The sequence below is a fragment of the Colossoma macropomum genome, unplaced genomic scaffold (genome assembly GCF_904425465.1).
Source record: "Colossoma macropomum unplaced genomic scaffold, Colossoma_macropomum, whole genome shotgun sequence".
Classification (NCBI taxonomy): domain Eukaryota; kingdom Metazoa; phylum Chordata; class Actinopteri; order Characiformes; family Serrasalmidae; genus Colossoma; species Colossoma macropomum.
In genome coordinates, this window is record NW_023494784.1 from 36228289 (window position 1) to 36248649 (window position 20361).

The 20361-nt window shown below is 37.4% G+C and overlaps 1 protein-coding gene across 1 annotated transcript; it reads right to left on the reverse strand.

Moving 5' to 3' along the window:
• On the reverse strand, window positions 1–9161 carry LOC118808172. The gene is made up of 6 exons (XM_036570653.1): window positions 9054–9161; window positions 8224–8544; window positions 7991–8102; window positions 6545–6584; window positions 1061–1182; window positions 1–533 (listed from the first exon to the last, which is right to left on the reverse strand). Exons 1-5 carry the CDS (start codon window positions 9100–9102, stop codon window positions 1102–1104), a joined length of 603 nt encoding a protein of 200 aa, XP_036426546.1. The 5' UTR covers window positions 9103–9161; the 3' UTR covers window positions 1–533; window positions 1061–1101.
• Window positions 9162–20361: the final 11200 nt, after the last annotated feature.

The following is a 20361-nucleotide window of genomic DNA, read 5'->3' on the forward strand; positions in this document are numbered from 1 at the left end:
TCTAATACAAACCTTAATTAAAATTGACCAAGAAATCATATGAAATTACCCCTGACTGTGACTGACATATTGTACAATATTACATAAAATATATTGACATATATACATCTGCAGTCTGTTTTCTTGTTACTAGACAGAAGACAGAAATGCACCTCACATGACTGATAGCACTTTGAACACTAATCATGCAAAGGGTTCTTTGAGTGCTCATGGTTCTTTACAAAACCATTTTCTTTACCAAAGAACCCTTGAAGAACTATCAATTTTTGGTGCATATGATAATGAATAATATAATCTAACCCATTATTCAGTCCTATTACTGATTATTCTATCCAACCCCATGTTCTGATTTCTGTTGCCTTCAAAATCTGTTGCCATCTTCTGAGCATCAACAAGTGAACTGCACTGTATCATAATTGAACATCTTGAATAGATGCTGAAGTCTTTAGCTTGTCTTGTGTAATCTGTAGATTAGTCTCTCCACACCAGGCTGAATGATGTCCTCTTGCTCTTACTTTGATTTATCCCACTTACTGTGTGAAAAAAAGACTTTACTGATGACCATTTTAGAAACCATAGTTTATGTAAGAGCTGGAAAACAACATGTGTGATTTTATTTATTTACTTTCAGTCTATTGGTAAAATAAATCTACTACATTTACATTAATACACATAATAGAACATTTATGGCCAGTTTCTTAGACCAAGATTAAACCTAAGCACAGACAGTATTTAATTTTTAAAAGTGAAACACCTGTGGGATTGCAGTCAAGACTGGGCTTAATGCATGTCAAACAATCCAGCTCTTAAAGAAGTAACTGTTGGTAAAACTCTTTGGTAAATTAAAATGATTAAAGATTGTATTATGGCCAACGGTGGATGAGCAGGTGTCTTCAAACTGTTAACCATTGTGCATAAAGAGCTGATTGAACTAGTACAGGAGAGACTTTTATGTTCAAAGTCATGACGTCATTCAGAAATTTAGGTTAGGTTATTTTCTGCATTTTGCATTTATTGGATTAAAGATTTAAAACTGTATGAAATGCCATTCAATGCTTACCAGTAAGATTCCAGACTCCAGTGAGTCTGCCAGTGAAATCTTCATTTAACTTCTCCATATATAGAGTTAAATTTCTCAAAATACTGGCGGTTCTGAGCGTGGTCCATTCCTCCTCGTGTTTGCTATTGATAAACAAAAGATAAATGACACGACAATTAACTTTCCATCAAATGGATTAAACCAGTTTATAAGATCTGCAAGCAAAATATTAAAATGACATTTCACTGATAAAAAAAATTTGTGCATTTGATCAGCCAAGACGTGTTTGGTGTGTGAAGTTCATGTCCTTAGTTTTGCATTAGAGTGATGAGACTATTGTAGCCTACAAGTAATGAAAGCTAAATGTTGAAGGTGGAGATCATTTAATTCCCCCCACATTGAAAAGCTTGCTTGCTTATGTGGTTTCTGACACCGACGGCCAATTTTTTTTTTTTAAATAATGAAATTTGATTTGTTTTCTGTGAATGCTATTATTGTATAATGGCCAATCAAATCATTATGCTCTCCTCCAAGCTCCACCTTACTTCCTCAGCCCTCTAATCACTGCTTAGCATCCACTGCTATGTTTATCAGCGTGCCAGTGTTTGAATTGAAGCTCCAGCTGCAGTTAAAAGATGTAATTCTGCCCGGTAGAGTACATAAATTTTTACTCATCCAAAGCTGAAAAAACACGGTCATCATCACTTTTCTGTGAATTTGGTAGTTACAGTGCTCTTGTACTTTTCTGTTGTTTTTTGCACAACTCAGCTGTCTGATTTTATCTCAGTCACATCGTCTTCATTGGGTAAACATGCATGTGGTGAGCGAACAAATGCTTTATAGTGAAGGATGCTGCAATGTTGGATGAGTTTATGTGAATCCAGCATTCCAGCTGATTGATGTTGTTTTGTATCACCACAGAGCAGAAGTGTTGGAATAGGTAGGGTGTTGACTGCATGGCTGTCTGGAACATGGAGCCTGCAGTTATGACATTAGCGCATTTGGAAATTGTATCTAGTAAGCTGGCCTAAACAAAAATGACTGTCTACACCACTGGATCAAATGATAGATTAAGGTTTGTCAGAGACCACAGTTGTTTTGGTCATGTTGATGGTTTTACCAAAAACTCTACCACACATCACTAGAGAAGCACTGCATGACAGATTTGATGGAGCGCAGCTGTAGCACATGTGAGATGAAGCTCAAGTTCATCTCAAGTTCAGAATGTGTTTAGATTTTTGTATTCCAACTTAATGTACTCCTATTCACCAGCTTCTTATTCAATTTTCCGTTCCACCTTAAATGGTGCAGCAGCTTTAAGGAACTAACTGGCTGATTGAGGGAGGGGTGGGGCGGGGGTGACTCTGAGAACTTGGGCTGGAGTTCTGGGCAGTTTCTGCCTGTATCTAGAAGGCCGGACCCCCTCATAGCTGTAGTAGGACTGATGCAGGACTGAAGAACATGGAGGAGATGGGGTGGCGGTGGGGACTGCGAACTCTTCATCACGGGAACAGAAGGTGAGGATGTGAATTTATAGATTGGAAGAAGGAGGGGTTTCAGGCATGTTCAGTTATAACATAACTACATTATGTCATGCAGAGTCAGAAACCACATGCAAGCAACCAACGTGTAGGTGTGTAAACTGCTGTGTCTTCTGTTTCTCTCTCTGAATGAACCCAGGAACCAAACCCATGATTTTCTTTAGAAAGGACCCAGGCAGCTGTCTTTGATGGCATGACTAAGGATTTAATTTTAAATAATGTGTTACATAAAAATTTACATTAAAAAATTACAATTTTGAAACAAATTAATCTTATTGTTTAGTGTCCAACCGAAAAAGAAAAACAAAACAAAAGCTTTGTGGTATAAGACCACAAAGAACACACTGCAAGCTATTAGCCTGAACAACATCCTGTCTAACAATCTCAGCTAGACAGTTTATGTTAAACATCCAGCTGATTTAATTTATAACCCTATAAAACATTTTTTCTCATCAAAACAACGTTTTAATTAACTTATTCTATCAGAATTTTAAATAGAACTGCTCATGGAGCTCTGCTTATTGATCATGCCAAATTCCAGTTAGCCAATGTACATTTAAGGTGGACGTTTCCTCCCCACCCGAAACAATGTGCCACAACGTAGAAGCAAAGAGAGAATTCTAGAAAATAAAAACATTCTTTCCTGTTTGTTATTGTGAATTAAACTGTGAGACAGCCATACCTTACACAACTACTGTAAGATGTTGTGATACACCAAATTTTAGCACCAACAAATTAAAAAATCAGTGAATTGCATATTCATGAGTTGGTGGTCCTCCCTGCACTTCCTACAAAACCTACGCCTTCTTACATCTGTGAACACGGGCTAATGTCCACAAGCACATGTTGGACAGAAACATTAATGATACAATCTGGTACATTCAAAAAACATAGAAGAACCACTTCGGCTTCCCTAAAGAATGGATGGTTCTTTAAAGAACCATGCTGTAAATGAGCTGTATGAGGGTGATGAACCTTTTTAGAAGTTTAAAGAACCTCAAAAATATATAAAAGTTCTGTACTAGTTAAAGTTCTTTTCATAGAAATGTTAGTCCAAGGCAAGACCCATTTTGAAACCTTTGGCACAAAAGTCACTCCATTGCTGACCACCGGGGGGTGGGAAAAGCCCACTGTTGGAGCTTCACTCTAAGTGCGTTTACAATAAGAGATCTTGTTTTTTATTCTTATTTTTCACATTTCATTAAAACTTTTTTTCTAAATTTATAAATGTTATATTTTAGTAAATATAATGTGACTGAATTTTATTAGGGAGCACCCTCCTCTAATCCCCTGAAAGCATTAATGCTTTAACTAGCAGACCCTGTATACAGGCCTGTAGAGAGTTATATTAGATAAAGGCCCAATATCCTACATTTTTCTTTGTTTTCCTCTGAGGTCCACTTGATACATTTTTGTAGTTTTATGTTCCAAAACAGTCACACCTAATCCCTGCACATTGTCCAGCCTCTCTTTATTACATAGAATTAAACAGGCTGTTTTTGTTACTGTGCATTTAAGTCTAAAATGTGTAAATGAGCTCTGTTCTGATTGCCTTCACTGTATTGTGCTTCATTCACAAAGCAGTCCAGGCTAAAACATTCCTTGCAACTTCAACGAGAATGGGCGGGGCTAAACTGAGATAGGCTGAAAAGGTGGCTGTATGTAAATGCAATTGTTTTTTGTAACATTACAAAAATAGTTTAATCACACTACTGTTTTTGCAGTTTAGTTTCCATATGTTGAACAATCCATATGACTGTATGGGCCTGAGAGTATTGCTTTGAAATTTTGACAATGCTTCCATACCAAATCAAACTCTTTTATTTCAGATAAGTGAAAAGTGAAGGTAATTTTCCATAATAATGGGAGTGATTTCTAATCTAGTAATTGAGGAGTAACTGTGATGAAAGTATATATTCTGATACAGAGGACTGGAACTAGACACCAAATAGTCCTATGGAAGGAGAAACACTGTACAGTAGTACATGCATTAAAAAAGGTCTTTGATCTTATCACTGGCTACTAAACCACCTTCAGGAAAGAAGCTCTACAGGCCGTTACTATCAGTACATCAACTGCTGTGGTGAGGGGGCTTATTTATTTAGTACCACACTGATCACTAACACCATGCCCACACACCTAAGGCTTCCGGCAGCATCCAGCAGCCAGTTAGTAGCAAATACAGCTGGTGGTAGTGAGATATCTGACTTACATATGAAACACAAACTGCGCTAAGATGGGTAAACACTGAAGAATAATTGAAATAGGAGAAAAATAGTGTTTATATAAACTCATCACTTTACTCTGAATGCTTTTGTCTTATTTGGAGTTTCCTTGGAGTTTTTTGACCTTCTTGAAAAATTAGACCAAGCTGGCCAGTCATTGCTCCTAATACCAGTAACGGAGATACAGGGAAATCAGCAGCTTAGTTTAGGACAGTTGAATTGAGTCTTGACAAGGCAGACTACCATTTATGGGCACAGTGCACAAAGTCCCATTAGTGGCAAACAGTGTTGGGTAGTAACAGACTACATGTAATTACAAAATCTAATTACAGAAATGAGTAGTATACCTTTAAAAATAGCCATATTCAGATTACATTTACTTTTTCATGGATTACAGTTTTTTAGGATTATATTGTTGGAAACATCAATAAATAATACTTCTGTTACTATTCTGTGTGGGGAGCCACAAGGGCCCACAAGAACAGTCCCAAGCACCCCTGCAGCAGAGGATGGAGGTAATACAGTATTCAGTCAGGAAGCACCTGGCCCAGTTGGGGTTCTTGCAAAAGCAGGGCTATGACCTGTGGCTCAAGGGCCAGGAGTTTCAGCCAGTATAGAAGTCTGGGTGTCTTAAAGAAGTCTTAATCTGCACTGCCAGAAAGGCTGCTCTCCCAAGCTGGACAGTGAATGGATGGGACCCTGCTTTGTGGTGGAAAGGCTGCCAGACATGATGTATCAGGTGTGCACCTAAACCCGGTACCACATGGTGTTGAATCCGGAGTGCTTAGCTCTGTATTCGAAGGATCGGGGGTGGGGGCCCTAGTCCTTGTAGCCCTCCAGAACGATGCCCCCAGGACACAACCAAAACTCCCCAGCCACATAGAAAACCCCAGGCTACAAGCTCTCTGGCAAACTCTTTCCAGCAACTTTGGCACCCCCTCAATGCCCCCCAGTGATCCAGAGGATCATGACACTCCAACAGCATCAGTGGAGAGCCCAGAGGCTAAGCCTGTGAAGACGTCAGGTACCCACTTGGGCTGGGAGCCCTCGAAGAGAGGGTGATGGAATCCTAGACATTTCAAAGACTTTGTCTTGTGGGACTGGTAGGCAGCAAGCTTGCTGCTCTTGGCAAATGAGGGGCGGTGGGGGGCTGTGCTCATGTTTAGCCTGGCTGTATTTAGTTCTTAAAACTAAATGTTTACGGGTTATGAGAACGCTGGAGCTTCGGTAGGTACCATGTTTGGGAGTGTTACGCACCGTTATCCAGGTTTGGGTGCTGATTCATAACCCCCAGCAGAGCTAGAGGCTTAAAGAGCATATTTCTCTAATGGAAATAAGAGTTTTTCCTCTTTTTTACTCTGGCTGCTCTGTCAAAATAAAGCTGCATCATTGGCATAAACTTTGAGTTGTCTAAGCTTCTTTTCTTTGTACCGCCCACGCTACAATATACATGTATTTAAAATTCCTCTAGCATCAGCTTTATGATCAGGAACAGAGAATTTGTGCAATAATACAGTGGAAACACATGATACATGATATCAGCAATCATCTAACTTCAAACCACAAAGATGGTGCCAAAATAGATTTATCAAAACTTGCATCTGCTTCTACAAGGCACAGGGGTTTGTTAGTTACACCCACATGCAGCAGGCAGCTCTGTTATGGCCACCAGTTATTTATTAATGATATGTATATTATTCAAAATGTCATTCAAAGATATATGCAAAGAAAGAACTCACAAGCTCATTCCGTATTTTCTTGTTCTTCGTTTTCCGTTTCCTGCAACAGAAATCAAAATTTCATTTCTCAAATGCTGATCTTTGATGATTCAGGAGACTTAATAGTCTCCTGAATTCTTTAGGAGAAATAGAATTAGACAAAAAGGAGACATGAGATACAGCAGAGATGAAGAAGAGATGAGAGTTTGGTTGCAGATCTGAACTTCTGAACGCAATATATGACTTTATTAAACATTCTTACTAAAAATCTAAAGGAGACGTGAGATTACTGGGCTCTTTTGCTTAGGATAAATAAAGGAGCAGCAGGAAAGTCTTAGTCCTTTAAAATCTTAGGCTTATTATATCGCTGTTGTCGGAAGAAAACCATGTATCTCCAAAATGCGAACTTTACAGGAAAAGGAAAAAACCTACTTTATTTTTAATGTAAGTCAATGGAACCAGACTGAAACACCACAAAAATGGAGATGCATGGTTTTCTTCTGACAGCAGTGATATACTGAGGCTTATTGTTCAGTAATTACAGGGACTTCATTGCAAACTGACTGAGCTATTCTTAGGTTATAGAAGTGTGTAATAAAACGTTGGGCCTGCTGGTGGGCCCTGGGTTTCCTTTGTCTTTCCATCTGATCTCACAAGAGAATCTTCTAATTTACTTTTAACATTTAATGGAGTTAAAAGTTTTAATCATGAATTAGCAAAACTGATAGGCATGTTTTTGATCCTGTAACAAGAAAAGCCTTAAACCAACAATAATGACATAAGATTTCAAATGTTTTAGGGGTATAAAAATACAATGATGCCTTGCTCTGTTGATTTGAAGGTGATGATTCCACAGCATTGTAGTTCTTGTGATGCTTTATGTTCAAAAAATGCTTGTGTAATTTTTTATTTTTTTATTTTCTGTATTCCACAATTGTGTAAATAGTTCCTCTAGTCACATTGAGTTAAACTATATTTGAATTTTACCACAATAATCAAATCAAATCAAATTACAATGAAATGTGAGACTTCCTGATTCACTATTTCTTTGAATCATAATCAAATCAAATCATTACACCTCTAGCTTCTTTTATGGTCTCAGCAAAGTCACACTGCAGCATTGGTAAGACTGTGGCACTGGTTCAGTAATCCCTGCCTGTGGCTGCTTAAATGCTACAAATAACATGTATTTTCAGTATTCATTGTTCATATGATAAACAACATTAAAAGAACTGAAGATGAAATATTACATAAGTGTCATTTTGTTAAGAAGTGTTCAATATTTTTTATAATGCCCTGTTTTTTGTTTAATATGGTCTGTAGTGGTGATGGGGTCGTGGTTAGGAAAATGCGGTGATTTTTTTAGACCCATAGACAGAAAGTCCCATGACATTTATAATATACAGTACACAATAGCCTTTGTTGTCATTGGGCAGTTTCTCTGAATCTGTTGTGCTGGTCATTCACCTGTAAATCCACACAGTGCAGATGATAATAAAGCACACTGCAACAGCTCCTGTAACTGAGGGGACGATGTAGTGAAACATTTGTCTGAGCAGCTCTGGTTCACTCTCAGAAACTGGAATTAGAAACAGATAAAAAATAATTGGTATCATAACAGATCATCTGCATTAAGCGCAAATTTTATTACACACAAAAAGTATCTTTCAGGTGATGTCCTAAAGAAAAAAAATAATTACCTTCTATGGTCAATATCCATTGTTCTTGTGCTACTGATGGGAAACATGTATAGTTTCCTGCGTCTGAAGGCTGTACATCAGATATCTGTAGTTTCCGTGGATTGTTGGGATCGACATACATTCTGCTTGATGTGTAGTTTGTCACAGTTTGGTTAATAACAGGGCTGTAGTTAAAAAGAAGAATCTCCTCCTTACGCCATCCGACATCAGCTCCTTCAGCTCCTTTATATCCACTTACATTACAGTGAAAAACAACAGTTTCTCCCTGAGAAGCAGTTCTGTTGATTGTGTGAATATTTTTATTAAATCCATCAGTAGAATCTGCAGGAAGAACAGAAGTTGTGTATCAGTTTTGCTGTCTTAAGTGAGGAGTGTATGTGAGTGTAACAGCATGGAGACAGTTATATCAGTTATGACAGATGTTGTCATAAATGCTGCAAAATGGCATGATAGATTTTCACAGCATTTATGTTATGGATTGTTTCTTATTTTTAAATCAATTTGAACGAAAAGCAAATGCAATGAACCAACATCAGACTGAACAAAAACTTTGAATTCAAATATTTAATAAATTATCTGAACTACAGCACAGAATTAACTGCATGCTCAGAAACATCTCTATTCTTGGCTCAGATTCTTCATAGTTGTTGAATAATTAAAATTCAGTGTCTAATTAGCACATATTTTAGAGTCACCTACATTCAATTTCTGAATCATACAAAACAATCGCATTTACATTAGTTTAAAAGCCTGCTTTGATACGTTACACACAGGAAAGATGAAAAGGCAACAAAGCTAGTTATATCACTGACATAAAAAGAAACAAATACCTCCACAAGTTAGAAGAAAGGCGATGATGCAGGGACCCAGATGCAACATTGTAGTAGTCACTGTGACAGCTGTTTCATTCCTCGTGTGATAAAATAAACGTGTGTCTATCTTACACTCTTAGCGCTGTGTAAGATTAGATATCTGCTGTGTAAGATTAGATATCTGCTGAAGTTTTGACAGATACACTAGAGAGTGAAGATGGAGGAAGTGGGTTTCTAAAGGCAGAACATCAGACCACAACCCCTCAGAGTCAGAAGGGAGGTGAAAGAATGACCCTACTATTATGCACATCAAAGTTTTCTAACCTGTTTTGTAAACCCCAAAGACAGCTCTGAATCCAGTGTATTGGTCTAAATGGAACCTGTTAGCACTTAAATTAAAGGGTGAATAGTGACCGATCACTGATTAAAGCAGCATGATGCAAGAATTGGTCATTTTTGCTCTTGGGCGCCCCCTACAGTTGTGGAATGTATTTCACTTTTTCACCACTGTTGTAAATACAAATCACACTGTGAGGCCTCCTCATGTTCATGGGCATTTGTAGATGAGCTGGACACAGAATCCGACTCCCCTTCACGGGCATGTGCATCATGCAGCCATATGGATACTATTTTTCTATTTTCTATTTTTCTAGTAAATCTGTAGTGTCCATATGCCTGTGTGGCATGCATGCACACAAAGAGGAGCTGGCATCTGATGGCAAGACGGAATTCAGCACAACATCAGCAAAGACAACATCAGAAGAGAAAGAACCATGTCGACTCACAAGGTAGAGTAATAGTACAGGATTTTATTACAGGAGGTTGCAAACTTTCAAGGCTCATTTGGCATGAGATTGACAAAAACTGACCAAACTGTTTGGTGTGAGATGAATTTATTTCTTTGCATGCTAGTTTAGCCTGAAATGAGACTCATAATATAATAATATAATATAATAACAATTTAAAAACTCTGTAAGACAGGGATGGCATAGATAAGGATACAGCCTACATCACCATCTTTCATAAATAACACTGGCAGGGATGAACACTCTGCTGTTGAATTGCCGTGAGACTGTCCTGCATCCTTTTATCTCTTTTAGCTCTCACCAACGAGTAAAAGCCAGTTCGAGATTTACTCTTGTCCAGTTCTCTTCCTCGCTTCCTCCGACAACATCTTCTGCTTCCGCACTTCCTCTGACAACCATCTTCAAGGCTCATTATGCAGCTCTTGCAAGATGTTTTGTGCCCACTCCTCCAAAGTGACATAGCACCATACCAAGGGTTTCCAGGCCCAGAGTGGCAATTCCTGCATTTGTTTTTGACTCAGCCTGACTTGATGGTCAATGTAAACTGCCGATGACTGCAGGGGTGGGGTATAAAAACACTGCCATCAAGTCAGACACATTCTACTTCCCCTACTGAGCTCACAACAATTTTCTGACAAAATGTGTTCTGGCAGCAACAATATATATTGCAACATGGGGGGGGTTCTCAGAAGAAACTTGGAGTATTACAGAAACTTCCTATCTTTTTGTCTTAACTTAAAATCTGACAGATAAGGAGAAGATTTTTCACAAATTCATATTGCAGAAGCTTATCTTACAGCATCTTATCTCAAGTTAGAAATTCTTAACCTACTCGATCAAAGTGGACAATCAACTATCCTGTCTGTTACCTAGCAAATGACCACATGCCCACAGCTGACAGGTAAATATGTAATCAAAATAATCTAGTTAGCCAGACAGCTACCGTTAGTGATGTAAAAAAAGGTCCAACAAAACTGTTTTTTGTTTTTTTTTGCTATTGTCACAGCGCTTCATGCTGTTTATCAGAGTGTCGCCGCCCAGTTTCAGTTTCCATTTCCTAAATGCTTTAGCAACGTTTTTTCTTCAGCTCTGTCTCCTCCTTATTTACCACCATCACTGTAATGTTTTATCTGATTAGTTTTCATCAAAAGTAATAAGAGAGGACAGTGGAGATTGTGACTGCAGTGCCTGGGATTTTTAAAGCATAATAGCTTCTGTTGTAAATTCAGTCCTAACTGAAGTTGTCATATGACTAAGTGGATAAGATTTCAGACTTAAGTTTCTGTAATACAGCTCCTGGTCCATGTTCAGCTTTACTTGAATTTCTGAGCAAAACAGTATGTAAAATGAATAGGGAAAAAACACTGCTCTGCTAGCTACCCGCTCTCACCTTTAGCGGGCTAGGTTCACTTACTCACCTACAACAACCAGCGCCTAGCCCTGCCCTCCAAAATAAAACTCCCTGCAAATGAGCTGAGCATTCCTCTTTGGATGAGGTGTTTCACTCACTCACTCACTCACACTCTCTCACACACACATACAAACACACATCACTCTAAACCGCTATCCTTCTGGGTCTTGGTGGGGTGCTGGAGCCTATCCCTGCTGTCATTGGGCGGAAGGCTGAGGTGTTTCAGAGCAGAGAAAAAAAGATAAACATTTTGTAAAGATGAGGGCCTCAAAAACTGGAAATGGAGAAGTCTGAATGGCCTTCTAAGTCTGAGTGAAAAATGTCTGCATGTGCACTTTTACTGTGTGTGAAACTGAAAGATGATGTAAACAGTAACAGTGTCTTAAAATTTGCACCAGTCATTCACCTTTATAATGGCGAATGGAGAACATCCAGCTATAGATAAAAGCAATACTTCATTGACAGTCTATTACTGCTAATAGCCCAGCTATTTATATAAAAATGACTGCTTTAACATTAACATTTGACAAATCAAATGTACACACATAGATTCCGAATAATTTGTCTTTTTCACAAGTTATTTATTTATTTATTTAACATGGAAAACACTGATAGACATTTTAATGTAAAAGGCAGCAAATAAAATGTATATAAGGCTTGTTGTTTAAACAAATTTTGGCTTTTAAAATGAAATAAGACAAATAATACAATAGGTGCAGCAAAAAAGCTTAAATTATGCATATTTATGAGTATGAATCCATTGTTTTTTGTATATAGATTTGTTTTTGTTTTTGTTTTTCTATGGTAAAAACCCTTCATTCATTTCAGTTTTCATAAAACAAGTAATTACCGTCAAAACTTGGTCTTAAGCATACAATCTTCTGCCTGAAAGGCAGCTAAATTTTTTAACATCCAGTTAACACCCCACCCATTTCTGAGACACATTCTGACATGCAAACACCCACCAGACTGTCAGTGTGTCAGACAAATGTGTGAAACCTTTTTTTCCAGTGGACAGGTGGCAGGAAAAGTGGTTGTAGATGCTGGTAAAGATCTCAAGCAGCAACTCTGTAGCTGTCTAGGGCAGCTTCGTATAGGCTTATCCTGGTGTAGTCCTATGAAACAGAGAGGGACAAACAGATTAGTGTGTAGAGAAAGAAGAAAACAGCACATTGTGACCTTATCATATGCAGTAATTATTGAGTAAGGCATTATGAGTTAAGTGGTAGGGGTAGCGTGTGTGTGTTGGGGGGTTGGACTCATGTTGGCTTTGGTTAGAAACTTACACAGGAAGTCAGCGTGTCTCTGTGAGGGCGAAAAGTCTGAAGTGCCTTTGCCTGAGAGCACAGACAGATTAGATAAGAGAGAAAAACGTTCATTTGCAGGGTCATCGTAAATAACGATGAAATTGTCGTGATGGCATTTTACTCTAAACATTTGGCTTCTTTCATTCAGTAATTGTCTTCAGAAATTGAATGTAGATTTATCTAAACTACATCAGTGTGTGGTGAATTTGCCTGTAGAGCTTATAAATACTTGAGATTGGATTCTGAGATAATAACAAAAATGCATTTAGTTATATTATCCAAATTTCTTTAGTTATATAGTAAACTAGTGCTATTTCTTACCTTATTACTATCACATGTATCTATGTATATATAATGGTGTGATCATTTTGTCCAGTGAAGTGGTTCATGTATTATTATAATTATTATTATTAATTAAAAAATGTATTTCATATATTTCCATTATTAGTCACTATTTTCAGAATTTTGTATCACTTTCAGAATCTTAAACTTGGACACTCCCGCTTCTTCAGTTCCATTTGACTCTGTCCACATTCAATGACCATTTGGGTGGTGGATCATTCTCAGAACAGAACTGACACTCACGCAGTAGTAGTATGTTAGCATGTTAGCGTGCTCAGTGGCATTGCTTTTCACATACATCACTGTCACTGCTTAATTAAGAGCGGTCCACAACCCAAAACTGTTCAGCCAAGAACGCCTCTGTGGTCAGAAACTACTACATCTGTGGTCTCTAATTTCACATCTACAAAATGGCGTGGCCAATAATTACGCATTTAAAAACCTTAGAAACAACACAGTGACAACAAACACTATGATGTCAGTGTCAGTGTTGAGAGTGGTCCACCACCCAAATGGTCAGTGAGTGTAGGTACCTAATAAACTAACAGCTTGCCTACAGAGCCCAACAGCACTGAAGAGGTGGGTGTGTCCAAGATTGAGATCCCAGATACAAAGTTAGGAAAATAATGACTATTGTTAGTGAGTAGACTTGAACTACTAATATTAATAGTGTCTGGCCAACAGTGGTCATATAGTAGTCTTTTCCCACTGATGGATGGGGTAGCGGGGTCTGAGTAAATGTTGCAGATGGGCTACATTCAGTAATTGTCAACCTACAGTTGTGTGCAAAAGGTTGAACATATTTGGTCAAATAACATATTCTATTCATTTTCTAAGTGACGATAAGTTAACACATTCTCTACAGAGAACAAACTTAGAGCTACACTATGTAAGATTTGGGGATTTGGAGACCCATCTGGTGGAAATGTTTAAATGCATGCAATATGCAGAAGAACATTTTGTTGCACTGGTTGTGTTTTGCACCCCTTTGCTAGGCAGATGAGTCTGATGATGATTGTGAGTACATTGAAAGAGTATTCAAAGAGAACTCAGTGAAAGAGAAACTTGTGAAAGACAAATTAAGTGGTCCAAAAAACTCAGGCGAAATCCAATCCCATGTCTCCATGACTTTTAAATGATTATTTCAGGCTTTGCAGGGTGACTTGCAGCAGCATATGCACACCATGTTTTAGCATGTTTCTTTTTTCTTCTGAATGCTACCAATTTTAATGAAAATGTGCAGCATTCTGCATTCTTCCAAATTTCTGGAAATTTTAGAACACAATTTATATTTATTTGCCTTATTATGTTAAATTCTTAAAATAAAGAGTAATGTTTTATTAAAAATGGCAAAAATCTATAACATTACAGTAATTTCTTCTTATTTTAGAAATACTTCCTTTTACTGTAATTCAACACATTCATTAGTTCAACCAGTTACTCTGACTTACAGGCATTCTCCACATCATTGTACCACCCTCACATATAGCATTTTATCATAATAATAACAGTAGCAAATGTCTGAGAAATAAAAGTGATAGTTTTCTTTTATTAATTTACATTCTATTTCTGTAAATTAACAATAGCAGTGTTAAAATATAGTATATGTATATGTTGTTTACATGCATTTAATGTTTTTTTTTTAAAAGGGTGACTATTAAATTTTACATTACTTTGACAGTGAACATACTTGTACTGAACAAATGAGTTACATACACAGTACAATGGTGCACACGGTCAGAGGTCACCTAACCTTAAAGTCCAGTAGTGATTCTTAAACAGGTGCAAGACAACTCACAACTCACAAACAGGCTGTTGGGTACACTGATATTGTGGCTGCCACTAACACTGGCCAGTATCAATGTCTGTAGTAGCATCCACTGATTATACATTAATTGTATGTATTTTAAGTATGTGTAAGAAAGGACTCACATGCTCATCCCTTGTTCCACTAATATCAGCAGCCTGTTTCTTTTTCCATTTCCTGTAACAGAAATCATAAGCTGTGATCTTCTCTTGCAGTGTAACATAAATTGGCCAAACAACTGTCCATCTAATGGACTTAATCAGGCATCATTATCACTGACAGCAAAGTTTTATCAGCTTGAAGTCAAGAATAATGCCAGTTTCAGTAACTCCTGCTTAAAACTGTTAAACAATATGAAAAATGCATTTAAGTAGCACTAGATATAGTTAATTATGGCAACATTTTAATAAGAGATACAAAATATTTATAATAATCAGATGTATTGACCAGTATGGGACGCGGTTGTGATAAAGGTAGTGGTTGGGGTGTAACAGGTACAAGGAATCTATACTTCAGTATAGGTTTGTGTAATGTATCAACATTTAACAAGTGGAAGTGTTCAGCTAAAATAAAACTGAGAGGAAGTTTAAAAATTTAAACATACTCAAATATATGAAAGTAAAAAGTAAAGGGTTTAACACATCAAATTTAATGACTCGTTCAGCAAAAAAATCTAATTTGTGCTCTAACACACGGTCTGACTGACCAAAGTGAAGAGCTGGATGCTGCTTAAGTTTTTAGGATGTACTTACTAAAAAGATTTGGGTGACTATTGACTTGTAGTGTTTGTTAGCTCTGTTAACCTCATAGCTCCAGTACTAAACTAAGGAAGCAAAATTTGGAAATCAAATATGTGGTGACAGATTAAACACCCCGAGGTTAAGTGGAGAATTGTGTAAATTGAATTTTTGCTTAATGATTCCTTTAAAGAGTAACTTCACCCTAAGGCCTTTTTTTCATTAACAGCTGAAATGCACTGCTCTGTAATAATAAAATACACCAGCCTTGCTTAAAATGTGAACACATCTTTCCAAACTGTAAAAATATCATTTTTATCATGGTCAGTTCCGCCTCTGCAGCGCCCCTGTAGTTCAACTCTGCTATAGGTACGGTTGACCTGTCTTCGTATGGAAGTACCATGACACGTCACATTATGCAAATCAGTCAATCAACGCCCCCTGATGCCCTGTGCTTCGCTCATAAATATAAAAGCACAGGAGCCTAGAGCAGAGATAACTGCACTCACGCGCTGAGCTAAATACCCCAGTGCTAGCTGTCTGTACCAACTGTAAATAACCCAGTTTATCTGAGCTTAGTTTATGATAAAGATGTTGGACCGATCAAGTGAGGATTTTTGCGAGTCTTCATAAAGCTGCCGGTGTTGCATTCAACTCACGTTTTCCTTTACAACTAGGACCCTCGGGCATGACTCACTGAACAGAAATCAACGGCAGGCAACACTGGAACTCGGGAATGCCAAACGGTTCAGGAAAGGTTAACGTTAAGTGGCAATTGTTACTGACTGTGTATACAGCCATTCTCAAACTTTTTTTCTGCTTTCCGTAGTTCCAGTGCTGCTTGCCATTGATTTCTGTTCAGTGAGTGTGCGCGCGCCAAGGGTTTAGTTTATACAGGGGAAGGTGAATTTGAGTGGGAACTGAATAGGATGTAACACCGGTAAATGAACAGCAAACCCTGGCTGACCGGGGCAGTCTGCGACCTTGATGTCGAACTGAATGAAACTTAGACAGTGTTCAAAGAAATCCGCTTTATTCATCCGGAATTCAGTGCATCTAAGAAATCAGGACTCGGTTTATATCGAATATGGACCTGCTGAACAGATAATTAGAAGCGCGCTGTCACGGTTTTAGGGAATGTTCTATCGTTTGGATGCCTCTGCCTCAGCTAATCATTTTTTGGCACTACATTAACTCTTTAGCGGCTTGAGTCAGTGGCTCATACTGTTAAGGCTCAAGACGCACTGCCTGGTCAGAAACACCTTCCCTCGTCGAAGATGGGGATGGTAGTAGAGAAAAATCGTCAACCTCGTAAGACTCTCAGTTGAAAAAGTGCTGTTTGGTTTTGTTTCTCTCCATATTTTCTGGTCTAACGTACGCTAGATCTATAAACACAGTAGCCCAGCCCACCCAGTTTCCCTCGCAGTCCCACCTCCAATCCCGTACATCACTACAGTGCCCCTCCCAGCGTGCCCCACCCATTTTTTAGCATTTTTCAAAGTTGAGCCGGAGGTGCAGCTGAAAATAGTGGGGTGTAGTTACACTTTAAGAGTGTGGGCATGCTGACCTTTAACACGGCATACGAGCTGATCACACTTCATGTAACCCAGACTGTTGAACGTATCGCTGTTGTCAGAAGAAAACCTTGTATCTCCGTTTTTGTCATTTTCCAGTTTTTGAAATAATTTGAAAATGCCTGTTGTCCTTTACATTGTATGTAAATTTCATGAAGAAATGGCCCAAAACGACTTGGAAAAAATTCTGGTTCCATTGACTTACATTAAAAGTAAAGTAGGTTTTTTCTTTCTCCTGTAAAGTTACCATTTTGGAGGTATGAGGTTTTGTTCCGACAACAGCTACATGTAATTTTATATTAATTCTAAAAATTAATTAAGTAATGTGTGGGAACTCAACTGGCAACAGTAAAAAAAAGTTTTAATTGAGTAAAAGTACAAGCAGTTAATTTCAATAATACTCATGTAAAGTACAAATGTTCCTAAAATAATACTAATGTATATGAATCAAGTACAAATACCTGAGTATTTACGACTCTTGGCAAAGGTTAGGAAAATGAGAGGAATGTTTTCTACGTATAGTAATAAAAACTCATGACATTTAGAATCTTTTGTACAGTTGTGATGGTCACTCACCTGTGAATCCACACAATACAGAAGATAATACAGGAACACACTGCAGCAGCTCCTGTAACTGAGGGGACGGTGTAGAGAAACATTTCTCTGTGTAGCTCTGGTTCACTTTCAGTGACTGGAAACAGAGTTTATTAAAAATAATTAGTATCCCAAAAGTGATAAAATACATTTTCAAATCAAACAAATGCAAACACTGCCATTAATAGGTAATTACCTTCTATGGTCAGTATCCATTGTTCTTGTGCTACTGATGGGAAACATGTATAGTTTCCTGCGTCTGAAGGCTGTACATCAGATATCTGTAGTGTCCGTGGATTGTTGGGATCGACATACATTCTGCTTGATGTGTAGTTTGTCACAGTTTGGTTAATAACAGGGCTGTAGATAAAAAGAAAAATCTCCTCCTTACGCCATCCGACATCAGCTCCTTCAGCTCCTTTATATCCACTTACATTACAGTGAAAAACAACAGTTTCTCCTTGAGAAGCAGTTCTGCTGATTGTGTGAATATTTTTATTAAATCCATCAGTAGAATCTGCAGGAAGAACAGAAGTTTTCTTCAGTATTTATGTGAGTAATGAAAGTATGTGTGTAGTGTTATCAGTTTTCAGGTGTCATTTATGCTGTTTAAATATTGATATCATGGCAGTTTCTTGTTTTACATAAATTACAACATTTGAGTTAAATATAAATTTGTTGAATTTGGCCTCAGACTGAACAAAGAATTCTGAAATCACAAACCGGATAGATGAAGACTGAACTAAGTTAATCACTCTAAAACACTTCTATTCTCTCTATTCTCAGTCCATCTTTTACATTTTTTAAAGTGAGCATTCATTGCTTAAAAAGTAAACTCTGTGATAAACCTTACAGACAATATGTTTTTCACTAGCCAAATAAAGCATTTTTTGGCTTTCTTAATTTATCTAAATTTCTTATTTTATTTGGTATAATTTGCAGAAAAAGATGTCACATTTAGTGCTCTCTATTACAGTCAGGGAATCACGATATATATAGAGGATATAATGTGGCAATAAAAGTGAAAAGTGAATTAATAAAAGTAATCAGTGCTTGTCTTAGTAATTGTAATTAACGTGAAATTGTTGCATTTTGCATTTTGTGTAAATTTCAGTTTTGGCACTAATATGAATGAGTGAATAATAGATATTTGAAGAGCTCTGATTCTGACACATATTAACACAACAGTAACATGAATAGAAACAGAGATCAGTATTTAGTTTTTTATGTTTTTGCACTGAAAAAATGAGTTGTACATGTAGATATCAGGCCTGAAAAAATCTGCATAAAAACAAATCTGAAAAGGTTTGTTTGAAAATTAGTGTTTAGCTCTGCTGATTTAAAATGGGTTCAGCTAAAAATGGGACAATGCGCTGCTCAATATGTGGTTGTAGGCCCTGAATGATAACGGCCTTGTTTTAATCTATTTAATTAACAAAAAATTCTCACTGCTTTCTCAGAAAGCAGCAGCTAAAATATGTATTAACAGGAGTTTATTGATGTGTCCCAAATACCGGAATCTACCCTAATTACCAGGTAAACTTAATTGGATATAAATATTTTTAGTTGATCACAGTGTAAGACATTTTTCATATTTCTACATTAAACATTTCATGTTTTTACAAGTTTTTACATTTAGTCTTCATTCTACAATGTACACTTTGAACATACTGACCGCTGTCAGAGTCAGAGCGCTCTGGATCTGAAATAATAAATGAATGTTTAGACACCTTGTTAAATTACTGTAACAACAGATGAATTTAACCCATTTTTACTGTACAGATCAGCTAAAATACATACATTTTTAAACATTATTTAGGCTCTGCAGCACTCGTGCAAATTATTATTATTTCCAGACAAAGACAAAGGACCAGTTGTCTCACTGTATGAAATATAGCAAATCATTTGTATTAGTATCAGAACAGTACCTGCACAATGTAGCATGATGAAAATCAGGAACAGTAACCTGATCTGAGGAGCCGCCATCATGATAACAGACCTGGTGAGAGTGAAGACGGGGCTCATTCACTTTGCACTGAACGAGGAAGAGGATGTCCAATAAATATATTCTCTTTAGAGAGGAGTCAGAGGAAGTGTAGAGGAGAAAAGAACTCACAGAGAGCAGATCACAGCTCACAAGCAGGATGAAACTTTTCACAAAACTATACATCAGAATCAAAATCAGAATCAGATTTGTTGGCCAAGTATGTTGACCCACACAAGGAATTAGTATTGTTATTATTATCATTGATAATAAGGTTTTATTAGTATTACATTATTAGTGTTTCTTAATTCCAGTGTAGAACACAAATATCAGTGGTATTTGCAAATCAGAAATGTGTATTCAGACGATCAGACGAGGCTTCGTGTTCTCTGGGCCAAACAAACAAAAGGACAATCCAGCTTGTTACCAGCATAAAAGCCAGGTTCTGTCATGGTGAAGGGCGTATTAGTGCTCATGGCATGAGTAACTTGCAGTAATCTGTAAAGGCATCATTAACACTGGAAGCTATGTACTTCAGCATCTTTATCAGGGACGCCTATGTTCATTTCAACATGACACCATAATAGCAGCATAATCAGAGAATGTGTTTCTTAGACTGGCCTGCCTGCAGTCCAGAACTGTCTCACACTGAAAACATGTGGCACATTATGAAGTGAGAAATACAACAAAGTAGGCCCCATATTGTCACAGCTGAAGACTTGTATAACAAAAGAATGGCAAATAATTCTGCATTCAAAACTGGA

Bases quoted from the DNA above. Each gene is read 5' to 3' on its own strand.
- LOC118808172 (XM_036570653.1), bottom strand. From the start codon at position 9,102: ATGTTGCATCTGGGTCCCTGCATCATCGCCTTTCTTCTAACTTGTGGA. The intron at 8,103-8,223 runs GTAATTATTTTT...TTCTAATTCCAG, and splicing joins ATGGATATTGACCATAGAAG to TTTCTGAGAGTGAACCAGAG. The intron at 1,183-6,544 runs GTGAGTTCTTTC...GTTTATCAATAG, and splicing joins AGAAAATACGGAATGAGCTT to CAAACACGAGGAGGAATGGA.